The following is a 21,316-nucleotide window of genomic DNA, read 5'->3' as shown; positions in this document are numbered from 1 at the left end:
CCTCTCCTCTCAGTCCTTGAATTCCCTGCATCAACACCAGTGATGATGCAGATTTTCAGGTTAACAAGTAAATTATGCCATGTTTATTTCTTAATTTTATATTGTGCAGAAAAACAAACTTGTGAACCTTTGGCCCAACTGGTCCAGGAGGTCCATGTGTTCCTTTTCGTCCAGTTTTACCCTAAGCGATGCAAGAAGACACTAGTAAGACATTGAATTATATAATATTGTCTGATAAGTAATCATTGTCTATATTTAAGGTGAACATTTAAATAAATTACATGATATGGTACCTTTAACCCTCCTGCTCCAGTGTTTCCCCTGATCCCAGGAGGCCCAGGTTTCCCCTAGAATATTAAATGTATGTATTACCCAAAAAATGCATCTGCAAACCAATCTATATCAGATATGTATGAGTGAGACACCATTTTTGATTTTTTTATATGTTGCACGGTTGCATGTAATCCATGTCACTATTGAGCTTACTGTCTTGCCAGACCAGCCGAGAGCTCCAGGTGCTCCTCTGAAACCAACATCACCCTTTTGGGTGAGCAAAGAGAGATTTATTTAAGTAAAAAATATTGAACAACAGAATAAAATTGCTGTGTGGTCAATTTTTCTTACCGGATCTCCCTCATTACCCTCAACCCCCAGTAACCCATCCAATCCACTCAGGCCCTGAAAGTTTAATCACAAAAAAAATAAAACAGTAATCATCCACACATTCCTCTATTTAACTTTCTAGTGTGCTAGAATACAATATATAATAATAATTTAATACATGAAATGAGGTATATACAAATGCAGTATATATAAATATGTAAATGTGTGAATTTTACAGCATCTGTCAAAAGGGATACTTGCGGGTTTTCCAGGTCTTCCAGCAGGTCCCGGTCTCCCTGGCCGTCCTTCTTCTCCCTACAAACAAGACTTCATTAGAACCTACTGTCCCAGGATTTGACTCTGGCAGGCCCATCGTACAATGCAGACTAAATCCTTTTCAAAGAAATCAATGACAGAGATCAGGATAGCTTACATTAAGTCCCTCAGATAATATGTAATGAAGGATGTTGTTCATGAAAAGACATGCTAATTAAAGTACACATATATTTATTTTTAAAATGGTTTTTATTTTTAATATTTTATTTTTAATATTTTTAATATATATTCTTTTTGAGAGAGGGAGAGTTTATTTCAATTACCAAAAATTATGAATCTGGATCAGGATAAATATAGAACTCACAATTTTCCCAGGGCCCCCCTTATTCCCTTTCCTTCCAGGATGGGCTCTTTTTCCCTTTATAAAGACAGTGATGGGAAACAAACATCAGAATTCAGCTGCTCATAAGCATCAACAACGAAAACCTGCAGTCAAACTAGAACATGCTGTGCCAGTCAGATGAAAACTCAATGTCTCCATTATGACGGCTTTATTTTAAGAAGAGAGGTACACTCTCTGCTTTAGATTTTTATCTGAGTCGAACGCCCGCTTCCTTTTACCTTTGGTCCCTGAAGTCCTTTACTTCCTGGAAGCCCAGGAGGACCAGCAGGTCCAGGTCGACCTTTACCACCTGGAGAGCCAGTGAATCCTGTTTTCCCCAGTTCCCCCTAAAAAATACAGTCATTCAGTCAGTCATACTTTAAATAATAGGTTAAATAAGTATAGGTAAAGTAAAGATTTTTGGAATTGATCAAATATTGCATCCTTCAGTATCACTGAAAGGTCTAATTACAAAAGCCAAGAATGGCAAACTTAAAAAAAGCTCTTACTGCTTTGCCTCGTGTTCCAGGTTCTCCTTTTGCACCCGCTTTGCCTCTTATGCCCTGGGAAGTACAGAGGGTTATATGAACACACTGTGTCACTGTGGTTATATTGTTTTACAGACCATTAAATCTGCTTGAACAGATTAATGTTCCACAAACGCTGCCACACATAATAAAATCCCACCGTGTCTCCTGTGATGCCTGCGAGACCGAGTTTGCCCCTCTCACCGTGACTGCCCTGAATTGCGCAACCACAAAGCACAGACATCATTACTCATCAATAAACCCCATGAGTGGACAGATCAAACTTACATCAGTGAGAGCATATTACTGCACCCAAATGAAAGAATCTATGGTAAATCACACCTTAAACCCAGGGATTCCAGTTTTGCCATCAATGCCTCTTTTGCCTGGCAGACCCTGAAAAAAACAAAACGCTGTCTGCTGATCTATTGATAACTCAGTCAGGCTATGAAGCCATGGGAAATAACTGAAACAAAAAAATACATTTTAAATCTCCTCATTGATGGTTCAGAATAAACTCTTTCATAACAGGCCATTTACAGTACACTGATTTGCCACAGCAATTTTAAGATATTTAGCATTAATACAGAGATAAATTATGGCCATGGTCAAAGTCACTCATGAAGTCAAGTTACATTTGTTATGTGTGGCACATATCACAGTCACAACCTTGTGACTGCTTAACATGAAAACTGACAATTTTTTGTTACGCTCAGCATATGCAAATTATTTTTTACAGACTCTCATGTACTTGACATTTAAGCCTTAAGAAACAATAACTGAAAAACAGATTTTGCTGCCGTGTAGCACTTGCAGAAAGTGTTAACATACATGAAGGTGTGGTTTGTATCTTGCAAGTTTCAACCCATCAAGTCAACACAACCGTTTTATACTAAACATTGAGAGTAGGGTTTTACTAGAATTGATATAAAACATTCAAATGCCTTGTTAAGTCAAACATACTGTTGTTGATGGTCCCATTTGTCCAGGGGGACCTATACTACCAGGGGCGCCCTGAAATGAGAAGAAACACACCTACAGTGTTTATTTCCAGATGTGTAACAGTCAAACATGATCACAAATATCTTATACACCACATTAACATTGCATGATGTTTAATAAGTTGACCACATACAGATATGTAACATCATTTAGAATTGAACATCAAAATATATCCAGCGGTGACACTAACAGTTTGTCCCTGGAGCCCCCTCTGGCCTTTGTCTGCTGCTGTCCCGGTGTTGCCCCCTGGTCCAAAACGTCCAGGCATGCCTGATGGACCTCTGGCGCCTGGTTCTCCCTGTGAGAGCATAATTAACCACAACAATAACTTGACATCAACCACCACTGTCCTTAACGACACTGTAAGTTATTAAGTGATGTCGTCTGTTTCTACCAGTTTTAAGCTTCTGTGACTGACCTTGAGCCCTGGAACCCCATGTTTTCCTCTGTCTCCTGCTGCACCCCTGTATCCCTACAAAACACGGTAGACCGAAAAGCAGACAGCATTGCCCTGAGTAAATAACCTTGTAAAATGAAACACAAAAGGTATTACAATTTTTATCAAAACAACTTCACTCACCTGTTTCCCTGGTGACCCCTTTGTTCCCTGTGGCCCTTGATTGCCTGTGTCGCCTTCAGCTCCCTTTGGCCGTCTCTGTCCAGGACGTCCAAGGTTCCCCTTATCACCCTGTAATACACATGTTTTCAATGTTTTTTAAATCATGCTACGTACACATATGTGTCTGTGTTTGACAGAAAGGCTCTTGAAGATAGTAAGGAATCAAGAATAATGACACTTTTATTGTCCGTTTAAAATAGAAGACCCTTTTTTTTTAGAAAAATTACAAATTGACTCACAGATATTCCTCTTTGTCCACTTGGGCCCTCAGGTCCCCTCAGTCCAACTGGACCCTAATTACAAAAGCAAAATTATAATGGGCGTCTTTTTTTTTTTTACCTGCAAAAGCACACACTGCATAGGCCTCTAATCTTTTGGTTTTAGAAAATGTGACATTTTAGTGTCGTTGCATTCAGTTAAATGAAAAAAGGTAAAACAACACAGTCTAATCAATCTACCTCCTCACCATCGAGACCAGCAACTCCCTCCTGCCCCAAAGCCCCTGTTGATCCCTGAAGATGCAACATGTACAGACAAACAGAAACGACTGAGTAATGAATCATTAAACTTTTTCAGAGACCACCCCAAGCCTAAGTTATGGGTGCATTTAAAGAGACAAGAGCTGTGTAGAAAAAAACTTAACCTTGTCTCCTTTGACACCAGCTGATCCCGTTGGTCCTTGGGTTCCATCTTTACCCTAAATATAGAGAGATTAAAGCAACAATTGCCCAAAAAAGACTTACTCCCTATATGAGCTTCTCTCAAAGGAGGGGAGTATTTAAATTTGTATTTCTAAACGATTATGTGTAAAGGCTGTGTGTTGATGTACATACATTTCTGTACATAAATATAGCCAAAATATGTTCAAAGCTGTCTTTGAATTAAAAATAAAATTCAGGTTCTACAGTTGTGTTTACTCTAAGGCAAACTTCTGAAGTACAGAAGACAAATCTATCAAAAATTGTCAATCATTATATTGATCAAATAAATGACATATAAAGTGTCCCCTCAGACATATATTTTTTTAAATTGATGATTGATGAATCCCCCACCAAAATCCTAATGATGTCTGGGTGATTCCAGTAATGCTCCTGCATGCTCCCTTTGTTCAAAGCAGATGAACAGCGCACAACATGAAAATTGACAGTACATTTTGTGTTGTAGATGATGAGCAATTGTTTTAGAAAAATACAAATCTCGATGACACTGTCACAAGCTTGAAGTACCAGTGTAATCTATGATGTAATTCATCCTTACTATGACCAGGCCTTGATTTCAAAACCAAAGAGGTCTGTTGTTAGCCTATAGACTCAAAACAGCTGTTGCAAGAAAATATTTTTTTTATGACTGATATTTTGGCTTGTTGAACAAAAGTGTTACTTAGAGCAGCCAACCCTGACCAGTGGTAGAGCACGCTGACTCATGACCTACTGTGACAGATAACGGTAATGTAGCCATTATTGATGGTCCAAGCACCTTATAAACCCCAGGGTGTTCAGTCTGGACGTAGGCAGCATAGTTGGAGTTAACCATAGCAAATTAGCGCATAATCATTTTTGGTCAGTTTTATCTTTGATTTTGGTTTGCTTTCAATCTTTAATGAAAAAAAAAATAAGATCAAACATTTAGAAAACTAAAGTTCAATCTTAAAAAGAAAAGCATTAAAAAAAACCTTACTGGGTAACCTGTAACTCCACGAGGGCCAACTGGACCTTGTGGCCCTCGGTCACCTGGAATGCCCCGGGGCCCAATCCCACCCCATGGTCCAATGTTACCCTGAATACCCTGGAAAAGATGTTAAAAGCATTGAAATAACAAAGGTGCTCTATGTAAGAGTTTTGCAATGCTACACAGGCAATGTTAGCATTTACAGCTGCTTACTTAGCAAGAGCGATATAAATTATATAAATAGAAGCAAAACAAGGGTTAACAAAAAAGGTTGCTAATCCAGTTGCCATATGTAAGCAAATACTTACAAATGGCCCCTTTAACAATTGTGTGGTTGTGAAGAATAACAACAAAACTGAGCACAATTGTAGAAAACACCATTACACAAAAGCCAAAAATATAGCACAAACCAAGCACATAGCCTAACTGGAACAATAAACAGTGACACAAAGCTGAGTATCATCTGCATAGAAGTGTGATGATGTTTAGCTAAAATTACAAAAGGGCTCTGAGAAGTAGTCAGTCAATGGTCAACTCATTACATTATGTGGTATGTACAGTATTTTTCAAATCATGCACTTAGACTAACAATAAATGGACTAAGTGCAAAATACTGACTAGGGTCCCAAAATACAGAGGCATGACATAATGCTTCTTAAAATGGTTATTGCTAATGAAGACATTTTGACATCTATCTCTCCATGAAACATTATAAACATAAGACTACAACCCCCATTAGTTTGGACTATATGCTAAAATAAGATGAAAAAAAGAAGCACATCTACTGTGTCTTCCACTAAGAGACTTAAAATTGTGCGAGAAAGACTCTTGCACCATGCCCATACAAAATGTATTAAAAGACTTGTAAGTCATTGTTGTACAATATGTCAATTATGTCCAAAAGACAACTTAATGGGTGATGACTGGGTGGGTGAAGTGCTTGAAAGGAATGAATCATTGAAATTCTTACAGCCGGTCCTCTGTATCCCTGTGGTCCAGACATGCCCCTCTCTCCCTGAAGGACAGCAAGATACAACTATTAGTAAAAAGCTCCCTATACACCAGATACACTTAATAGAGCGTGTATTGATTACAGTTGTACTGATATTGTTGTGGCAGTGAAGTTGATAACAGAAATAACTACTACTACTACTACTGCTAATATTAATAATACAGAAAATAACGTACTGGGGTGCCTTGTTTTCCCTTTGGTCCTTCCTCGCCATTCTTACCCTTCACAACAAGGTCAACCACATTGAGTTAAAACATAAAATATAGATCATGTTAACATAATAACCAGTATGGTGCAAGTGATGCAGCATGAAATTCTGACTGATTCATTTATAAACACTGACTAAATATGAGACTTTTAATTGTTCCTACCTTTAGTCCTTCACCCCCTGGAAGTCCACTGGGACCTTCTTTCCCTTTAATACCCTAAGGGAAAAAACAGCATCATTATGACTAGAATTTGAATATCACAAACACTGTACAAAACATTGTACTGTCATGACAAATATGCAATTTTTCAGAATAGCTTGCTTTCTAAGAAGCCACGTGATGATAGTGTGCAACTTACTCTCTCTCCTGGTTTTCCTAGTGTCCCCTTCCTTCCTCTACTGCCAGCTTCCCCCTTTTGAATGACACATACTGTTATTAACATATTTAATTCAAAGCACATCCTGATCCTCCTCAGTGCAACTCCTCCTTCTTGGTTTGAATGTGGTCAGCTTTGGTCCAAGTCAGATAAGAGTTGGAAAAAAAATTCAAATATCTATAAGGTAAATAACTCACACTCTTCCCTACATGTCCTTGGAGGCCAGGTGCTCCTGTCTTCCCAGGTAATCCCTGTGGCAGACATTTACCAGAGCATCAGATCATAATAGTGTGGAAATTCACTTGTTCACTGATTCTAGAGTTAAAAACTCACTTTGGGTCCTAAGGTTCCAGTGTCCCCATTCATTCCATTTTCACCAATGGGGCCCTTGTGGAAAGATTTTATTACTATCAATATTATCACATATCTGTCTAGGAGGCCCTAGCAGCGGAGAATACATTTGCATAAATGTAGATTTAGGAACTCTATGAGATGATGGGTGTTTGGAAAAAAATAGAAACATCAGTGTGAACATATTGTTTGTGCTTGGCCTTACCAGGGCTCCAAGAGCTCCATCCTGTCCCCTGTTTCCCGAATGACCTTGAAAACCCTAAGATGGGAAACAGATAATATGATAAAGATATTTTGGCAGTGTTTTTCCAGTGGGAGCGGATGAAATTCATGATTGAGTACATTTTCAAAATTAGAAGTAAGAAGTACCATTAGATTCATCGGATAATAAGGTCTCTTCAGAGAATCGCTCTTAAGATAGTGATGCAATCAGACCAAACAGGAGGCACATTTTTCTTTCCCATGCAGAAAGTCAATGCAACAATGAAAAATAGAATACAATACAATAGATGCAAAAGTCGCGTCATTCACTTCACCCAGAGAACAGGGCAAATGATGAAATGATCATGTGGCCAAACACGACGCAAATGTTTGCGTCAGTTTGGCCTGAACGCACCATTAGTTAGTGCTAAGGAGTCAATATCTCAGAATTTTCTCTGGTGTGTGTTGTATGAAAGTTTAAGTGTAATCACCTTCGGGCCTTTCGGTCCATTCTCCCCTGAGACTCCAGACATTCCCTACACAAACAGTTTATGCAAATGAAATTTTAGAATGTTATTAGTTTTTCTGCTTGTCATGAATGGACATGTAAATTTGTTTGAGTCAAGAATGTACAAACAAGTTTAAACACAGTATATCCAAAGTCCACATTAAACTGTTGGAAAAATCCCTTAAATCATTAATGTTACAAATAAAAAAATGTATTGAATATATTTTGGACTAAACACAGCAGTCAAAAGGACAGAAGAAGAATTGTAATCACATAGGAACCTTAATACCAGGTTCTCCTTCATGTCCTCTCACTCCCGATTTTCCCATCTCTCCCTGCAAATAAAAGACAACAACATTATTAGCACAGCTTTAGCGCAATGATCAGCATCTAGAATAAACATATACACCACACATTTATACTCACAATGGGGCCGGGCAATCCCGAAAATCCTGCTCGACCTTCTCGACCCTTCAATAGGACAAAAAAATAAAAAATCATGAGTGAAAAGGATTTAATATTTGCTGAAAATAACTCCAAACCTTAAATAAATCCGCTGCCAACTGAAAAAAGACAAACTAATAGTTGATAGTTAATAGTAACAGCAGTATTTTACATACTGGATCTTTCTTATATTTTCAGTTACAGTCTACACATACTATTGACATACAGTTGTACACACCTTGTCACCTCGAGGCCCAGGAGCTCCTTGAATACCAGTTGGCCCCCGATCTCCCTATAAAAACATATATACATAATTACATAAAATACACATTTCAATAGAAAAAACCCCACTCTAGACATGATTCCAATTATTTTCTCATTCCCACCTTTGGACCATCTTTTCCCTGCTTTCCTTGCTCCCCCATGATACCATCAAAGCCCTGCAATTTTAGAGGCACGTATGAAACAAAACCTGAATATTATAGTCACTTTACTACAGCATCTTCATTAACCATTATCATTGTTCATTGAGTTCATTTCACTCACGCTGGAACCAGGAGGTCCTGTTGGCCCTGTTGGTCCTCCAAGTCCCTCAAACCCCAATGGGCCCCGACGCCCCTTAAATCCCTGTTTACCTGGAGGCCCTGAAGGCCCCTGTACACAAACATAACAAGACTATAGTCAGTGTTCTGGTCAAAGAACGGATTAACAATCAACTGAACAGATAGACAAGACTCACCAGGTCTCCCTTGAACCCAGATTTACCCTTGTCGCCTCGCATGGCTTTAGGCCCCTGGTGGAGAAATGTGGACAGAAACAGAAAACAGCTGCACATTTAGCTCTGTAGTGAGTAACCAGAAAGGGCTGTAACAGTGAAACAGTAACTGTAACAGTATAATGACATGACATGGTCAGATAGAAAAATAGATAGAAAAATATTGCCATAGATTATATTTTATAGATTCTAAATATTTGAGCTTGAATTAATATTGAAATTGCTTTAAGTAATCTTACAGGATCACCTGAGGGCCCAGGCTTTCCTGGATTCCCGTTGGCTCCCTACAAAGAGGAAGACAAATTTGAACTCAAACTCATGAGTTCATATCTTCTCTGGTAATAACTGTTGCCTCTGTAGAGGTTTTGGCCTCATAGTCTTACATAAAGTCCAGTTGGTCCAGGTTCTCCAATGTCGCCTTCATCTCCTGAATCGCCCTGGTAAAACACACAGAAGGCCGATGATAGAGCAAACCCAAAATTATAACTGCGATCAAATGCTACATTACAATTTATATTCCCATTTTTTTTTGGAGTGTACTCACAGGTTCCCCTTTAAGACCCTGTGGTCCATCTGGTCCTGGCTTTCCCTGAAAGAAAAAAAAAATTGAGGTCAGTTATTTGAATTCCAAATGTCATCATGTGATATATCTGCGAAGATTGGCTGCTGTGTTTATGTACTGTATGATGAATGTTTATATATTATTTTTGACCTACTTTTTCAAAATTATATAAATAAAAGTAATGTACACAATAGATTGGTCACAATTTAAGAACAAAATAGCTGCCTTTTCTCAAAAGGAGGAGACCTTTTTTTTTAATGCACAACATTGTCATCATTTGTCTCATGTTAAAGATCAAACTGAAAGTCAAACCCATAGCTACTGTAAATGTTTGTCAAATTACAACAGCACAGTGATTCTGTTTCTGAATTTGACCAAATGGTCTTGTCATACCTGAGGACCACGGACACCTGGAAATCCAACTGTGCCATCAGGACCTGGCTCTCCCTGAAGAGATGCACAGACATACAGGTAAGACATTTATTGAGGTGGGAAAATGTAGTATGCTTATCATTATCATTAATACATCTGCAAGTGCACCTGCGGACCAGCTGCTCCTCTGAAACCCAGTTCACCCTGATGACCCTGATGACAATAAATTTAGGTTTAACAAATATCGTTTTATGATTCACTTTACAACTTAATCGACTAGTTGTTTACTTACTGGGGATCCATTTACTCCAAAGACACCTTTTAGTCCTCCGGAGCCAATTTTGCCCTGAGTAGAAGACAAATGAATTGATGCTCTCCTTACATAAATAGTAGCTGATTGTTTCACCCTAAATAATTATTTGATCAAATACAATGTCTATGTGGTAGTATATTATGTTACATAACTTACAGGTGGGCCTGGTGGTCCACTGAAGCCTTGAGCTCCGATCCCTCCCTGATAACAATACAAAGCAACAACAGCTGTGATCATGATGAAATATATTTACAGAGTTATTGTTATTTTGATTCAGTCGCTCTGGATAACTGTCACCCAGTGAGCTGCATGGCACTGACTAGAGTTCCTGATGGTCCTGGAAATCCAGGAGGACCCCTGGCTCCGGGTATTCCCTGTTAACACAGGACCAATCAGATGTTGCATTGTACACTGCTTCAAAAAACATCAATATAAGCCCAAAATAATAGTTTTTAGCTAAGCAGGAAACATTCTCATATATTTGGAATCTGACTTTATGATGATAATGTGAGGACCACCAAAAGGGCCATCAGTAAATAGTAAAAACATCTGTACTTACTATGTAGCCAGGAATCCCAACAAGGCCTCTTGCTCCTTTATTTCCCTGTGAGACAAAGACAATAAAATCAAATATTTCAGCACTCTTTTCCTTAAAAAAGACTGGATGTGTATTGTATCCTGAATCTGACCATGTCTCCTTTTTGTCCACTGTCTCCTTGTGGCCCAGCTTCTCCTTGATAACCCTAAATGGAGACAAAAAAAAGGTATTTGATCAGCACATATGAAAAATATGAGGTAGCTACAAAAATAAAAGGCTAAATGAAAACAAAAAATGAAAAAATTTAGACAGGCACAGATACAGGTAAAAACATATACTTGGGCCTCCATAATTTAAGTCCCCATAACATTAGAAGTCCAGGCCACTCTTACCCACTCACCCAGCTCCCCTTTACTGCCCTCCTCTCCTCTGTAGCCTTTGGGACCCTATAGGGACAAGCACATAGTGGATTTATCAAGCTGCAACATAACTGCACCTAAAAGTGTCAATTGCAAATAACAGACAAAAGATAAGAATAAGCACATCTTTTACATGTCTCTTAGTAGATTTACCTGTTCTCCAGGTAAGCCCGGAGGGCCTGGGTCAGCATCCTCTCCTGGGGTCCCATCTCTTCCAGGCCGGCCTTGGGGACCTGGCAGACCCTGTGGTCCAGGACTGCCCTGGAGTATAACACAACATGTCGTCTTGAACTCACATCGCAGAGAAACAGATAATAACTTGACAAGACATTTTTCGTTCTTTTTATTACATATCTGTGATATTGAATTGCATAGTTAAGTGAACTGTATTTTACTGTATTCTGTTCAATTAAATTGTATTTATTGCATTATTAGTGTGCAACCTGACATACATGTTAATAGTGCAGTATCATAGACACAGATACCTCGCTTTGCATTCCCACTGTAAACCTCAAAGTTGATAAGCACTCTGCAGCTATGCCCCACAATTTGCATAACTATAATAATCAACTACCTAGCAACACATTAGACACCACTTTTTTAACATCTGTGCAACTATCTGGGATATCATCAGCCTTGTTAGCAGTACATGTGCATATTGTTGTACATAAAACAGGCAATTATATGCATGATCAGTCCAAGTCAGAGGAAGAGAAGAGGCTGTTATATCATCTACAATGCATGAAGTTTGCAAACAAAACCTCATTGTAGACAAAAAGCAAATAAAGTCAAGATAATTACAATTTCCCCTTGAACTCCCTTTGGTCCTTGCTTCCCAGTAATTCCAGGGGGCCCCTAGAATACAAAATCAGTCACAATCAATATACATTCAATATTGTCATGGTGTGATGAAGTTTCGCCCTAGATCGCTTCTGTGAACTTTGTATTTTCAAGTAATCCACTTTTGTCTCCTTACAATTGTTCCGTCATCGCCAGGAGGTCCAGGAGGCCCCAGAGGCCCCTTAAGTTTCTGAAGAAAAATTGGAAAAAACTAAACAAAACATAACACAATGTCTTCATGATTTACAGTCAGGCGTTTGGTCCTAATATTTCTACACTGAGTGTAAATGATATGTAAGAAATAATGCATGACAACAACTATGCTATTGCAGTTCGTTGACAACAACAGTTGTGCAAGATTTTGAATAACTCGATTTCAACTGACTTGATGATGAACAACATGAACAACAAAACTCTGCTCGTTGATTGACAGGTCACCAAAGATATGATTACTTTTTGTTCTTTAAAACAAACACCTACTGGCCAGGAAGACACCAACTTTTTGTAGAACTTCTTCTTCTGCAGAGAAACAACAGAAAAATGTGCAGTGATACTTAAAAAGACTTTCAGTGACAAACAATAACACATTTTGAGAACAATAACCCCAAGCACAAGAAATGTACTCATATGCTAGAAACTACTGTAACTATATGGAAACATATTCATTTAAAATGGTGAATTTGCAAGATTAATGTTACAACACCTTTATTTGGTTTGTATGTATATACGATAGAAGCAATGGCCGTCAAACATTTATAACAATGTAGTTGATGTTCACTAATTTGTAACACAATTTCATGTATTGCAAATACACTCTCGGCATAAATTCAAGCAAGTGTGCAGCACAGAGGAAGTCTGGATATTGGCATAGTAGAGCCACAGCAGTTCACCTTGAAAGCCTCCCATTCTTCTTCAGAGGTTTTAAACACAACAATGGCGGGCATTCCAGGAGGACCAATAGGGCCTCTGTATCCTGTCCGCCCGGTCCTGCCCATAACGCCTGGATATCCCTGAGAGGACAGGAAATAATATCACATGTGTGATGTTTGCAAGAAAATACAAATGAAGGTTGCCCACAAACAACGTGAAAGATCATGTAGAGATTACTCCTGGTTTAGATGTACAGCTGAAGTTTTAACTGTGATATGTTTTGAGTTCCCACTGATCCCTTAACTGACCCTGTTCTCGAATGCAGCCTCTTGTGGCAAACCTGTGAGCAAACAATTGCCTAAAAATCAACTGCAAACTTGCCACCATGGCAAGCAGACACCAAACATAAGCGAATCCTATTGGAGTCATTGTATATTTCTTATTTGGCCACCTGACAAATGTCATTTTGGTTTACTTCTAATATGTTCTTTGGCAGCTACTGCCTTTTCCCACTCAGGTCTGATCTATGGGTCTGACTGCTGCCCATAGATTTATATAGGAGGTTGGTGAGAGCCTTGACATTGACAGATGTCCGTTAGCCTAAACAACAAGCTAAAAGAGGCGGATACAAGCTGCATATAGGCGGAAGAAATTGTTGGAGTTGGAGTTGAACACATACTTTGTCTCCTGGTGGTCCTGGTGGTCCTGGTGGCCCAGATGGACCCTGAATGAGTGAGGTCATGAGGTATTGATAAAAGCACGGTAGGACAAATTAAATCAATCAAAATGTATCAATGTTAACAGCCTTCATAATCCCGTAGACAGAGGATTATTACGTCTGAATTCTGGTGAATCAAACAATATAAAAACACTGTGCGTGAAGCTCAGTGTTACAGTACCGCTGTTTAGCCAGAGGAGGGAGACGATGGATTTCAGTGAAGAGTTCAACCCCTCCCTTTTACCACATGGTTCACACACACACACACACACACACACACACACACACACACACACACACACGAACACGCGCTGCTGTGACGTTAAGTTTCCACCTCAGTCATCAAAGCGTGCAGCCCCATTCAAACTCAATTTCATACATAAGGTCATGACAGAAAAATGAGATGATCATATTATAAATTGTGATTAAAATTTGTGTGAACTGTGTGTTTTGTTTGTCACCTAACATCATCAACACAGTCTTAAATTCCACAGTGTAACCTGATATTTATAGTATAAACCTGTGATGACACGACAATTACTGAAAATGTTACTTCATAACTTTTAAGTCATCAGTTTTATTATTGATGAAAAAAATGTACATACTGCTACGTGTAAACAATGTCTTACCCCTTGTCCGCTGACTCCGGGTCTTAGTCCTGCCCCTTTATGTCCGGCTGAGTATGTAGGCTGCTGATTGGCCGCTTCAACAGTCTGCTGTGTCGAGTCAGTCTCTGATTGTTCTATGGAGTCTTTGTTGCTGAGCTGGGATATCCCATCCAGTGAAGACTGATTATGCTTCTCAAAGTCGCCAGCGTCATGGTCATAATTTTCTTTTTCCATCTCGGCATCTCTTTCCCCTTCCTCCTCCACCACTAAATCGATCTCATCTCCATCAGTGTCTCCTCCACTCCCCTCATCTCCACCTGGAAGCCGCTGTTGTGGGGATGTGGTTTCTCTTTTGGGTGAAACACCGTCCAACCTGTCTTTGATTTCAGTTTTTTCTTCACTCTCTCTGGTTGAGACATTGCCCATCTCAACCATGATGTCTCTGCTATTGAGTGCTTCTCTGCTTTGCTGCGTGGGAGTTGAAACAGTCTGGTTTGGGGCTGGATCTTTCTGAGCCGCAGCAGAGTCGTCTGTTACTGCTCCCTCCAAGGAAAACTCTGTCGCTCTCAAGACTTTAAAGGAAACTGGAGGTGTGATCATTGCTGGTGATGTCTCGTGTTTTGCCTCCCTTGTTCCTCCGTCAGATGAAGGGTCCACCCTGGAAGTGACCAACCCTGATTTTGTGGTGGAGCCTAAGATGAGAGTAGATGTGGAGGCATGTGGCCCACTAGGGAAAGTTTTCTCTGTACTTCTTGTTTCTGCCTCTCCCCTTGTGGATGCTGACGTGACACCTGGAGCTGTGGGGATCTCAGGTTGAATGTTCGGGATGGAAATGGCCGTCTCAACTCGCTCCTTGACAGATGTGTCATCACTTGTGGAGCCCTCCTCTTTGGCTGCATCAGGGGACTGATGAACTGGTTCTGGGTGCGGAGCAGTTTTAAGCGTGTGTACAAAAGCCGTCCCGACTATGAAACTCTCCTCTGTTTTCTGTGGCTCCTTCATTGTCCATGGATCTCTCACTATTTCCTCACTCACAGTCTTTGGTTTGTCTTTTGTTCTGTTGGCTAAGCCTGTAGCCTGAGTTTCCACGCCAGTCCGGGTATTCTCTACAGCTGTGGTGTCCACATCCTGTGTGTATGGAACAGTACGTGACCGTGGAGGGTCGGCACTGCTCACTGGATTCAGTCTCGGTGTCAGATCAGTGAGTCTGGCATTCAGAGTTGTGTCTTGAGGGGAATCGTCTGGTCTGGATGATGCTCTGAAGCCAGGAGGAGTAGTTGCCTCATCTATTGCTCCAACCGTCTGGGAAAGGTTTAAATAAAGGGAAACATCACGCTGTATCCTCAACATGTTCTGTGAATTCCTTGTTATGTCTCCATTTTATAATCTTAGTTTGGAGAGAGTAACAGATCGAAGAGCAAGAGATGCTTACAAGTTTTATCAGCTAACTCTATACTTTTCTTATTGCCACTCTCTTTAGTCATATTATAGAATATCTCTAAATTTAAGAGTGGATTCATCCATTCTTGGACATGTAGTGAATTAATTACTGACCAAAGGACACATTTCAAATAAACTACATGAAGAAAAAACTAAACAATACCTCCAAACTCTACGGTAGAAATTACATTTCAATATTCTGCTCTATTTGGTGATGTGAAAAGAGTATGTTCAGAAATGCAAACACTCATAGAAAATTGCTCCTGGTGGAATTACACACACACAATAAATAACATTAATAAGAATTTCTATGATGACTAAACAGACACGAATGGTGCTAACACATGTGCTGTGACCAGTTCTGTGGACAATTATTATGAAGTATACTTTCACATTAATGTGTAAAACAACAACTATACTACTACTACAACTACTACTACTACTACTAATAATAATAATAGTAACCACATACTATCTCTGAAGAATGTTTCAACTGATACATGATTCGTCTCTATTATTGTATGCTATGTTTGATGGAACATGTTTGGTTGTAAAGTTTATAACATCAGGAAAAAAGACAAACCAAAGAGATGTTTTCAGTACATACATTTTGTGAGTGAAACCCTGCAGTCTATCCCTGAGAGAGTTTTTTCTCTCTCTGACAGTCGTGTGTTCATCGTACCTGTGTGTCTGTCAGAGCTGAGCATGTGTTGTTGTAATGTTGACAGTGCTGCTCGGCAGCTGTAGAATCTCCCAAGACAAAGATCATCTTCTGGATGGCGCCCTGATGAACCACAAACGCACAAATACAGGACTGTAGTTACAGGGAGTTTCATGTTTATGACAACCGTCTGTGTGTGATGCTGTCTGCTACACGGTCTTCTCTGTTGTGTGACCACTAGGGGCCACTAAAGTCAAAACTATTTGGATCTGACAGACATTTTAAAAGATGCAGAACATTTCTACAATTGTAAAATAAAATTTTAAAACTGAACAATTGTGATACATGCATTTATTAAATGTCACAAAAAAAGAGCTTGGAGTATTATTAACAAAATCTGTTTTTGTTTCTGCAGAGAATCACATAGCACTGACAATTTTTCCAACCCTTTTTATTCAGAGAAAGTAGAAGGAAAAAAAAACCTTGAGAAACTAACAGTAGGAAATCCTGTTGTTTTCATACCTTCATCTCTTTTTAAATTTTACTTACCGATGTATGAGAGGATTGCCCTTGTAAGACCAACTAACTAAAAGAGCAAATAACGAAATAATTCACTGCATAGCTTTGCTAGTATAAACTGTGCAAAATCTGACTGTAACTACAATGGGCCAGGATGAACCCAAGAGTTTCTGTCGTTAAATATTCCTTCCTGCAGTGCCACCATTTTGATCTAATCCTGAACACAACAGAGACAAAAAGGTGACATTTGCTCAACATCATTTTATGAGGTTTAACGGGAAATCCTTCCCTCGACTCTCTCATCCTCTAAAATATAACCCACAAACTCAATGCAGAAATATTTGTGCTACCAGTGATGCACCATGTTAAAAAACAAAACCAAACAAAACCCCCACACAAAGACAATAATAAAAAGCCAACAGTATTGCCTACATTTTCAGAAAACCACTTAAAACCCCATTAATACTGAAGGAGTAAAGATGGTTGAACGTAATAGAATCTGGATTGAATTTTGACTTTTTTCTCTAGGGCATACATTCTGAGGAGTAAGAAAGTAGAACTCAAAATTTCAAAAAGATAATACTTCTATATTGTCATAAATTCCTCTTTAGTAATATTTTAAAATTGAAATAAAATCGGAAACTCTTTCAGCAGTCAGCAGAAAAAAGTTTCCCCCCTTCTAATTTACAACAGTTCAAAGTTCTTCTATCTGTAAAAAAATTATAATATTTTAACATGAATCCGCCAACAACACTTTGACAGAGAGAAATGCCAGAAACAGACTTACGCAGCTCAGCAGCAGCAGTGCCACAACAGCCCCCTGCATGGCTTCTGATAGAGACAAACCTCTGCACTGCTCTGACTGTCCCGTCAGTGTCTGTAAGTCAAAGTTCCAGTCTGCCTCACACACTCCTCCAGGGGCTGCACTCGAAAATCACACACACCCTCTTCCCCGAAGGACTGAGCCCAGAGCTGGTCGACCACAGGTTTCTAGCCAGAGGGACAATGAACGCAACAGACCAAGCCAGACTCACAAGTTCTCATACACAAAACACACACGACAACATGTGAACACAACCACCACATTTATACCGTATACAAATCCTCTGAAAGTATATCACGCCCCAGAATGTGAACGAAAAGCAGCGGTCGCTGATGTGGCCTGAGATGAGCAATGGCAATTTGCTGACCGCTCAGTTTTTAGCAATCCTTTCATCCCCATTTAATCAACACAAAATCACTAAATTAGTGGATTTGTTACCTCAAGTGTTTTACGTAAGACCCGTTTAAATGGTTCACATTTGCTCAAACACATACTTGTTCTCAAATTCCAGCTTTCTCCAAAAGATTCTTCATTCATGCTCAGAACTATTGTTCATAAGATCCTTAGATACCAAATAGTTAAAGAAGCTAATCTACTCCTGCAGGTGTCATGCTTAATGATAAATGTATCAAATGATGTCATTAAATGTGGTTAATTCTCAACCAAATGAATCCTTTCTGCTTGATTTGCCATTGAACTTCACATTGAGCCCCCCACCTCCACCTCTGTTGTCCGGGGTCAGGAGGGGAGGACTGTGGCCCGGGTGAGGAATGTGACACGAGGATCAGAAGAGCGAGGGAGGGGCTGTCCGCCTGAGGACGGTTGTGTCGGGTGAGAGGTTGGCGCTTACGGTAAACGGTGTGTGGTGAGGACATGAGGCACCTCCCAACAGAGTCAGGCCCAAAGTGTTGATCTGCGGTCCCAAGCCATGAGGCCAGGGGGCGCTCTCCTGTGGACAGCAGTCCAGGTACAACCTCAGTCTGGACGGAGAGATGGCCAGGGACAGGCTGTGCCACAATCCGTCCCACAGTGGAGCAGCAGGAAACCTGTCAGACAGACGTATACTCATATAACAAAAAATGACCAATGATGTGGTATTACAGATATTGCATATGTTTGAGTTCTATCTTTGCCCCGAGCTCATAGGCCGTATTTAAAAGCCAATGTGACTCATCATAATTTCTCCTGATCACTTGTTGAGTTGATAATTTTACGCTTATACCGACAAATAAAACAATGCTCCATTAAAGCCCCTGAAAGCTTAGTTTCAGCTGTTCAGAATTACTGATAACCTTGAATAACATTGAATAAATAAGCAACAACCAAAGTAAATTATAAAAAACAAAAAGAAAACATCATTATGTATTAGTTATTAAGGGTTTAGCTCATCTGCTTGATTGGGAGTAGGAATCATGTTATTTGGATTTCATTTATAATGACAGGGCAGAATGAATAAACAGTCAAACAACTATCATCCAGTTTTGTAATTTGAGTAAAAGATAACTATCATCCCTGTGTGTGTGTGTGTGTGTGTGTTTCCTCACTCATAGTGTTGTTCCGAAACACTGACGACAGTGAAGAGTCGTGGCCCCAGCCTCAGCTGGAAAAGCTCCTCCCCCTCCGGCCCTAGAATAACCAGAAGCGCTCTCTGCTCTGGCCAGCGCCGACCCAGACGCAGACGCATCAGCACACTCAGTTCATCTGGAAACCTGTCGTGTAAACGTTAGCGCGTTCACAAATGAATGTACACATGCACTCATTCATGTGTTTACAGGACACACACCAGTCATTTTTACTGGATCAGTCACTGGACATGGACAGCTGTGAGACGCGTATGTCTGGGACAGTGTAGGTTCAACTCCTGCGGTTGTGGTGTCACAGAGACATTGTCCTCACGGAGAGACGCTTCACAAGTTAATGTAAACTCTGTCACAAAGCTGCCAGATTCAGGCGGCATTAGCTGCTCAGTGCGTTAACGTTCAAGGTCAAGTTTAACACCAAAGCCTTGAACTTCATCCTTTCAACCTACACATCACGGAAATATAATCCACCCTAGATAAACAAGCTCACTGCAGTCATGTGTGACTGAGGTAGGACAACCTTACACTAAAGTGCTCAGTTTTTTTTCTCGTGAGACAGCAGTCAGTACTTGGTTTGCTGTGTTTTCTTACAATGTATCTAAATGTAATAAAAAAATGTATTTATCAAGCACAAAATTCAGATTTAAAAGTGCTTCACAGGGCAGCAATTCAAACAAATAAAATCTTCTTGGTTTGTTGCTTCTGTCCCTTGTTAATACTTACCCATGTCCAAATACTGTGGCAGTCGGTAGGACAAGTGTGGAATATTGTCCTATCAGATATGCTGGGCATCCTCGTCCATCTTCTGTGGATGAAACATTGTAATGAGTGGCTGACTGCATGTCCAAAAGCTGCAACAGATCCACTTCTGCAAACACAGGAGAGAGAGATTATAGATCATTAATGTAGTATCGGTAAGTTAAAGTAAATGTCTTACTTAATCGATACTGCCACAATTAAACACTGCATTTCATTAAGGAACCAGCAAAGCGTTTGATCTGATATGTTGACTAATAAACAGACATGTGATTCAGTGGATCTACAACTTCTCATAGTGAATATCTGAGTTGTATAAAAACATCTGCATCAGATAATGTTCAGGGATCTCTCCAACATTTGCTTCCACACATGAAGCCATCAGAAATGTACCTAACTCTCGGGCAGCTCACCTTTCACTCCTGCTGAACGCATGTTTCCTCCGGTGCTCCCATGATCCTTTGCTTCAGGATGGAGGGAACACTGCTGTGCCGTGCCCACTCCCAGGGTCAGTCTGTTCGGAATCACCAAACACAAACAGACTTGAACCCAGATTGCCGAGAGTAAAGATGAGCTCTGCATCATGTCTTCAGTCGACGCCACAGAAGAAATGATGCTGGGAGAACATCTCCACTGCTGTTACACTTCAATCGGAGGGCCGGGCCTAACTGGCATCTCTGTATTCACACACTCGGCTCACGTTCTGATCTCTCAACAACAAACTAGATATCTCACCTCGGTCTCTGCTCAGCTTCTAGTCCAATGATACATTCACACATGGCTATTTTGGGAAAATGTGAACATATACACACAGAACCATATCCAGTAAAACATTTCCCTGATCATTGGCACATTTGTTTGCTAGGCTCTCGACTTGAACAGCTTGTTCGATGTATATTTTTGTATTTATGGGGCCATTTTAAACTCAATTGAGACCAGTAAGTCGAGAGGTATGAAAAGAGAGGGAGTGGTGATGCAGATGTTTCACGTTGTGGCTCCCGGGCCTGATTGCTCCATTCCTGCATTATTTTTATGTTAACTAGTTTGGAAGAAATGTCTGCACACAGCACAAATGCACATCCATCAAATATGTATAGGTTTCCGTCAAGCTTATGGATCCATCCATCCATCGTCTACCGCTTTATCGATCTAAGGGTCGAGGGGGGCATATCCCGGCCACATACAGAGACGAACAACCATTCACTCTCAATGTCTCCAATGAACCTAACCCCAATCTACATATGTTTGGACTGTGGGAGAAACCTGGAGAACCCGGAGAGAACCCACGCATACACGGGGAGAACACAGAAAGGCATTGTCACCGATTTGAACCGGGATTCAAAC

The 21,316-nt window shown here is 40.1% G+C and overlaps 2 protein-coding genes across 2 annotated transcripts; both read right to left on the bottom strand.

Moving 5' to 3' along the window:
- Nucleotides 1–294: 294 nt before the first annotated feature.
- Nucleotides 295–7,839, bottom strand: LOC118318108 (collagen alpha-1(I) chain-like). Its single transcript, XM_047337007.1, has 24 exons — nucleotides 7,718–7,839; nucleotides 7,231–7,284; nucleotides 7,008–7,061; nucleotides 6,872–6,925; nucleotides 6,657–6,710; nucleotides 6,461–6,514; nucleotides 6,266–6,310; nucleotides 6,048–6,092; nucleotides 5,087–5,194; nucleotides 4,053–4,106; nucleotides 3,868–3,921; nucleotides 3,649–3,702; nucleotides 3,371–3,478; nucleotides 3,209–3,262; nucleotides 2,981–3,088; nucleotides 2,752–2,802; nucleotides 2,131–2,184; nucleotides 1,949–2,002; nucleotides 1,771–1,824; nucleotides 1,501–1,608; nucleotides 1,244–1,297; nucleotides 625–918; nucleotides 487–540; nucleotides 295–347 (listed from the first exon to the last, which is right to left on the bottom strand). Exons 1-22 carry the CDS (start codon nucleotides 7,757–7,759, stop codon nucleotides 775–777), a joined length of 1,461 nt encoding a protein of 486 aa, XP_047192963.1. The 5' UTR covers nucleotides 7,760–7,839; the 3' UTR covers nucleotides 295–347; nucleotides 487–540; nucleotides 625–774.
- Nucleotides 7,840–8,022: 183 nt separating this feature from the next.
- Nucleotides 8,023–20,751, bottom strand: LOC118318810 (collagen alpha-1(V) chain). The gene is made up of 30 exons (XM_047336899.1): nucleotides 20,708–20,751; nucleotides 20,386–20,486; nucleotides 20,054–20,084; nucleotides 19,181–19,345; nucleotides 18,487–18,682; nucleotides 16,316–16,417; nucleotides 14,215–15,495; nucleotides 13,547–13,591; nucleotides 12,888–13,007; nucleotides 12,478–12,516; nucleotides 12,134–12,187; nucleotides 11,959–12,012; nucleotides 11,311–11,418; nucleotides 11,131–11,184; nucleotides 10,890–10,943; nucleotides 10,760–10,804; nucleotides 10,521–10,574; nucleotides 10,357–10,401; nucleotides 10,233–10,294; nucleotides 10,056–10,100; nucleotides 9,909–9,962; nucleotides 9,498–9,542; nucleotides 9,337–9,390; nucleotides 9,193–9,237; nucleotides 8,918–8,971; nucleotides 8,725–8,832; nucleotides 8,565–8,618; nucleotides 8,417–8,470; nucleotides 8,161–8,205; nucleotides 8,023–8,069 (listed from the first exon to the last, which is right to left on the bottom strand). The coding sequence occupies exons 1-30, from the start codon at nucleotides 20,749–20,751 to the stop codon at nucleotides 8,045–8,047; spliced, it is 3,237 nt and encodes a 1,078-aa protein (XP_047192855.1). The 3' UTR covers nucleotides 8,023–8,044.
- Nucleotides 20,752–21,316: the final 565 nt, after the last annotated feature.

The sequence above is a fragment of the Scophthalmus maximus genome, chromosome 13 (genome assembly GCF_022379125.1).
Source record: "Scophthalmus maximus strain ysfricsl-2021 chromosome 13, ASM2237912v1, whole genome shotgun sequence".
Lineage (NCBI taxonomy): Eukaryota > Metazoa > Chordata > Actinopteri > Pleuronectiformes > Scophthalmidae > Scophthalmus > Scophthalmus maximus.
This window is presented reverse-complemented; position numbering and strand designations above follow the sequence as displayed.

Bases quoted from the DNA above. Each gene is read 5' to 3' on its own strand.
- LOC118318810 (XM_047336899.1), bottom strand. From the start codon at position 20,751: ATGTGTGAATGTATCATTGGACTAGAAGCTGAGCAGAGACCGAG. The intron at 13,008-13,546 runs GTATGTGTTCAA...CTGTCCTCTCAG, and splicing joins CAGGACCACCAGGAGACAAA to GGATATCCAGGCGTTATGGG. The intron at 9,543-9,908 runs GTATGACAAGAC...TTTTTCTTTCAG, and splicing joins CAGGTGTCCGTGGTCCTCAG to GGAAAGCCAGGACCAGATGG.
- LOC118318108 (XM_047337007.1), bottom strand. From the start codon at position 7,759: ATGTCTGGAGTCTCAGGGGAGAATGGACCGAAAGGCCCGAAG. The intron at 7,062-7,230 runs GTAAGGCCAAGC...TCTTTCCACAAG, and splicing joins ATGGAGCTCTTGGAGCCCTG to GGCCCCATTGGTGAAAATGG. The intron at 1,609-1,770 runs GTAAGAGCTTTT...TGTATTTTTTAG, and splicing joins CTGGAACACGAGGCAAAGCA to GGGGAACTGGGGAAAACAGG.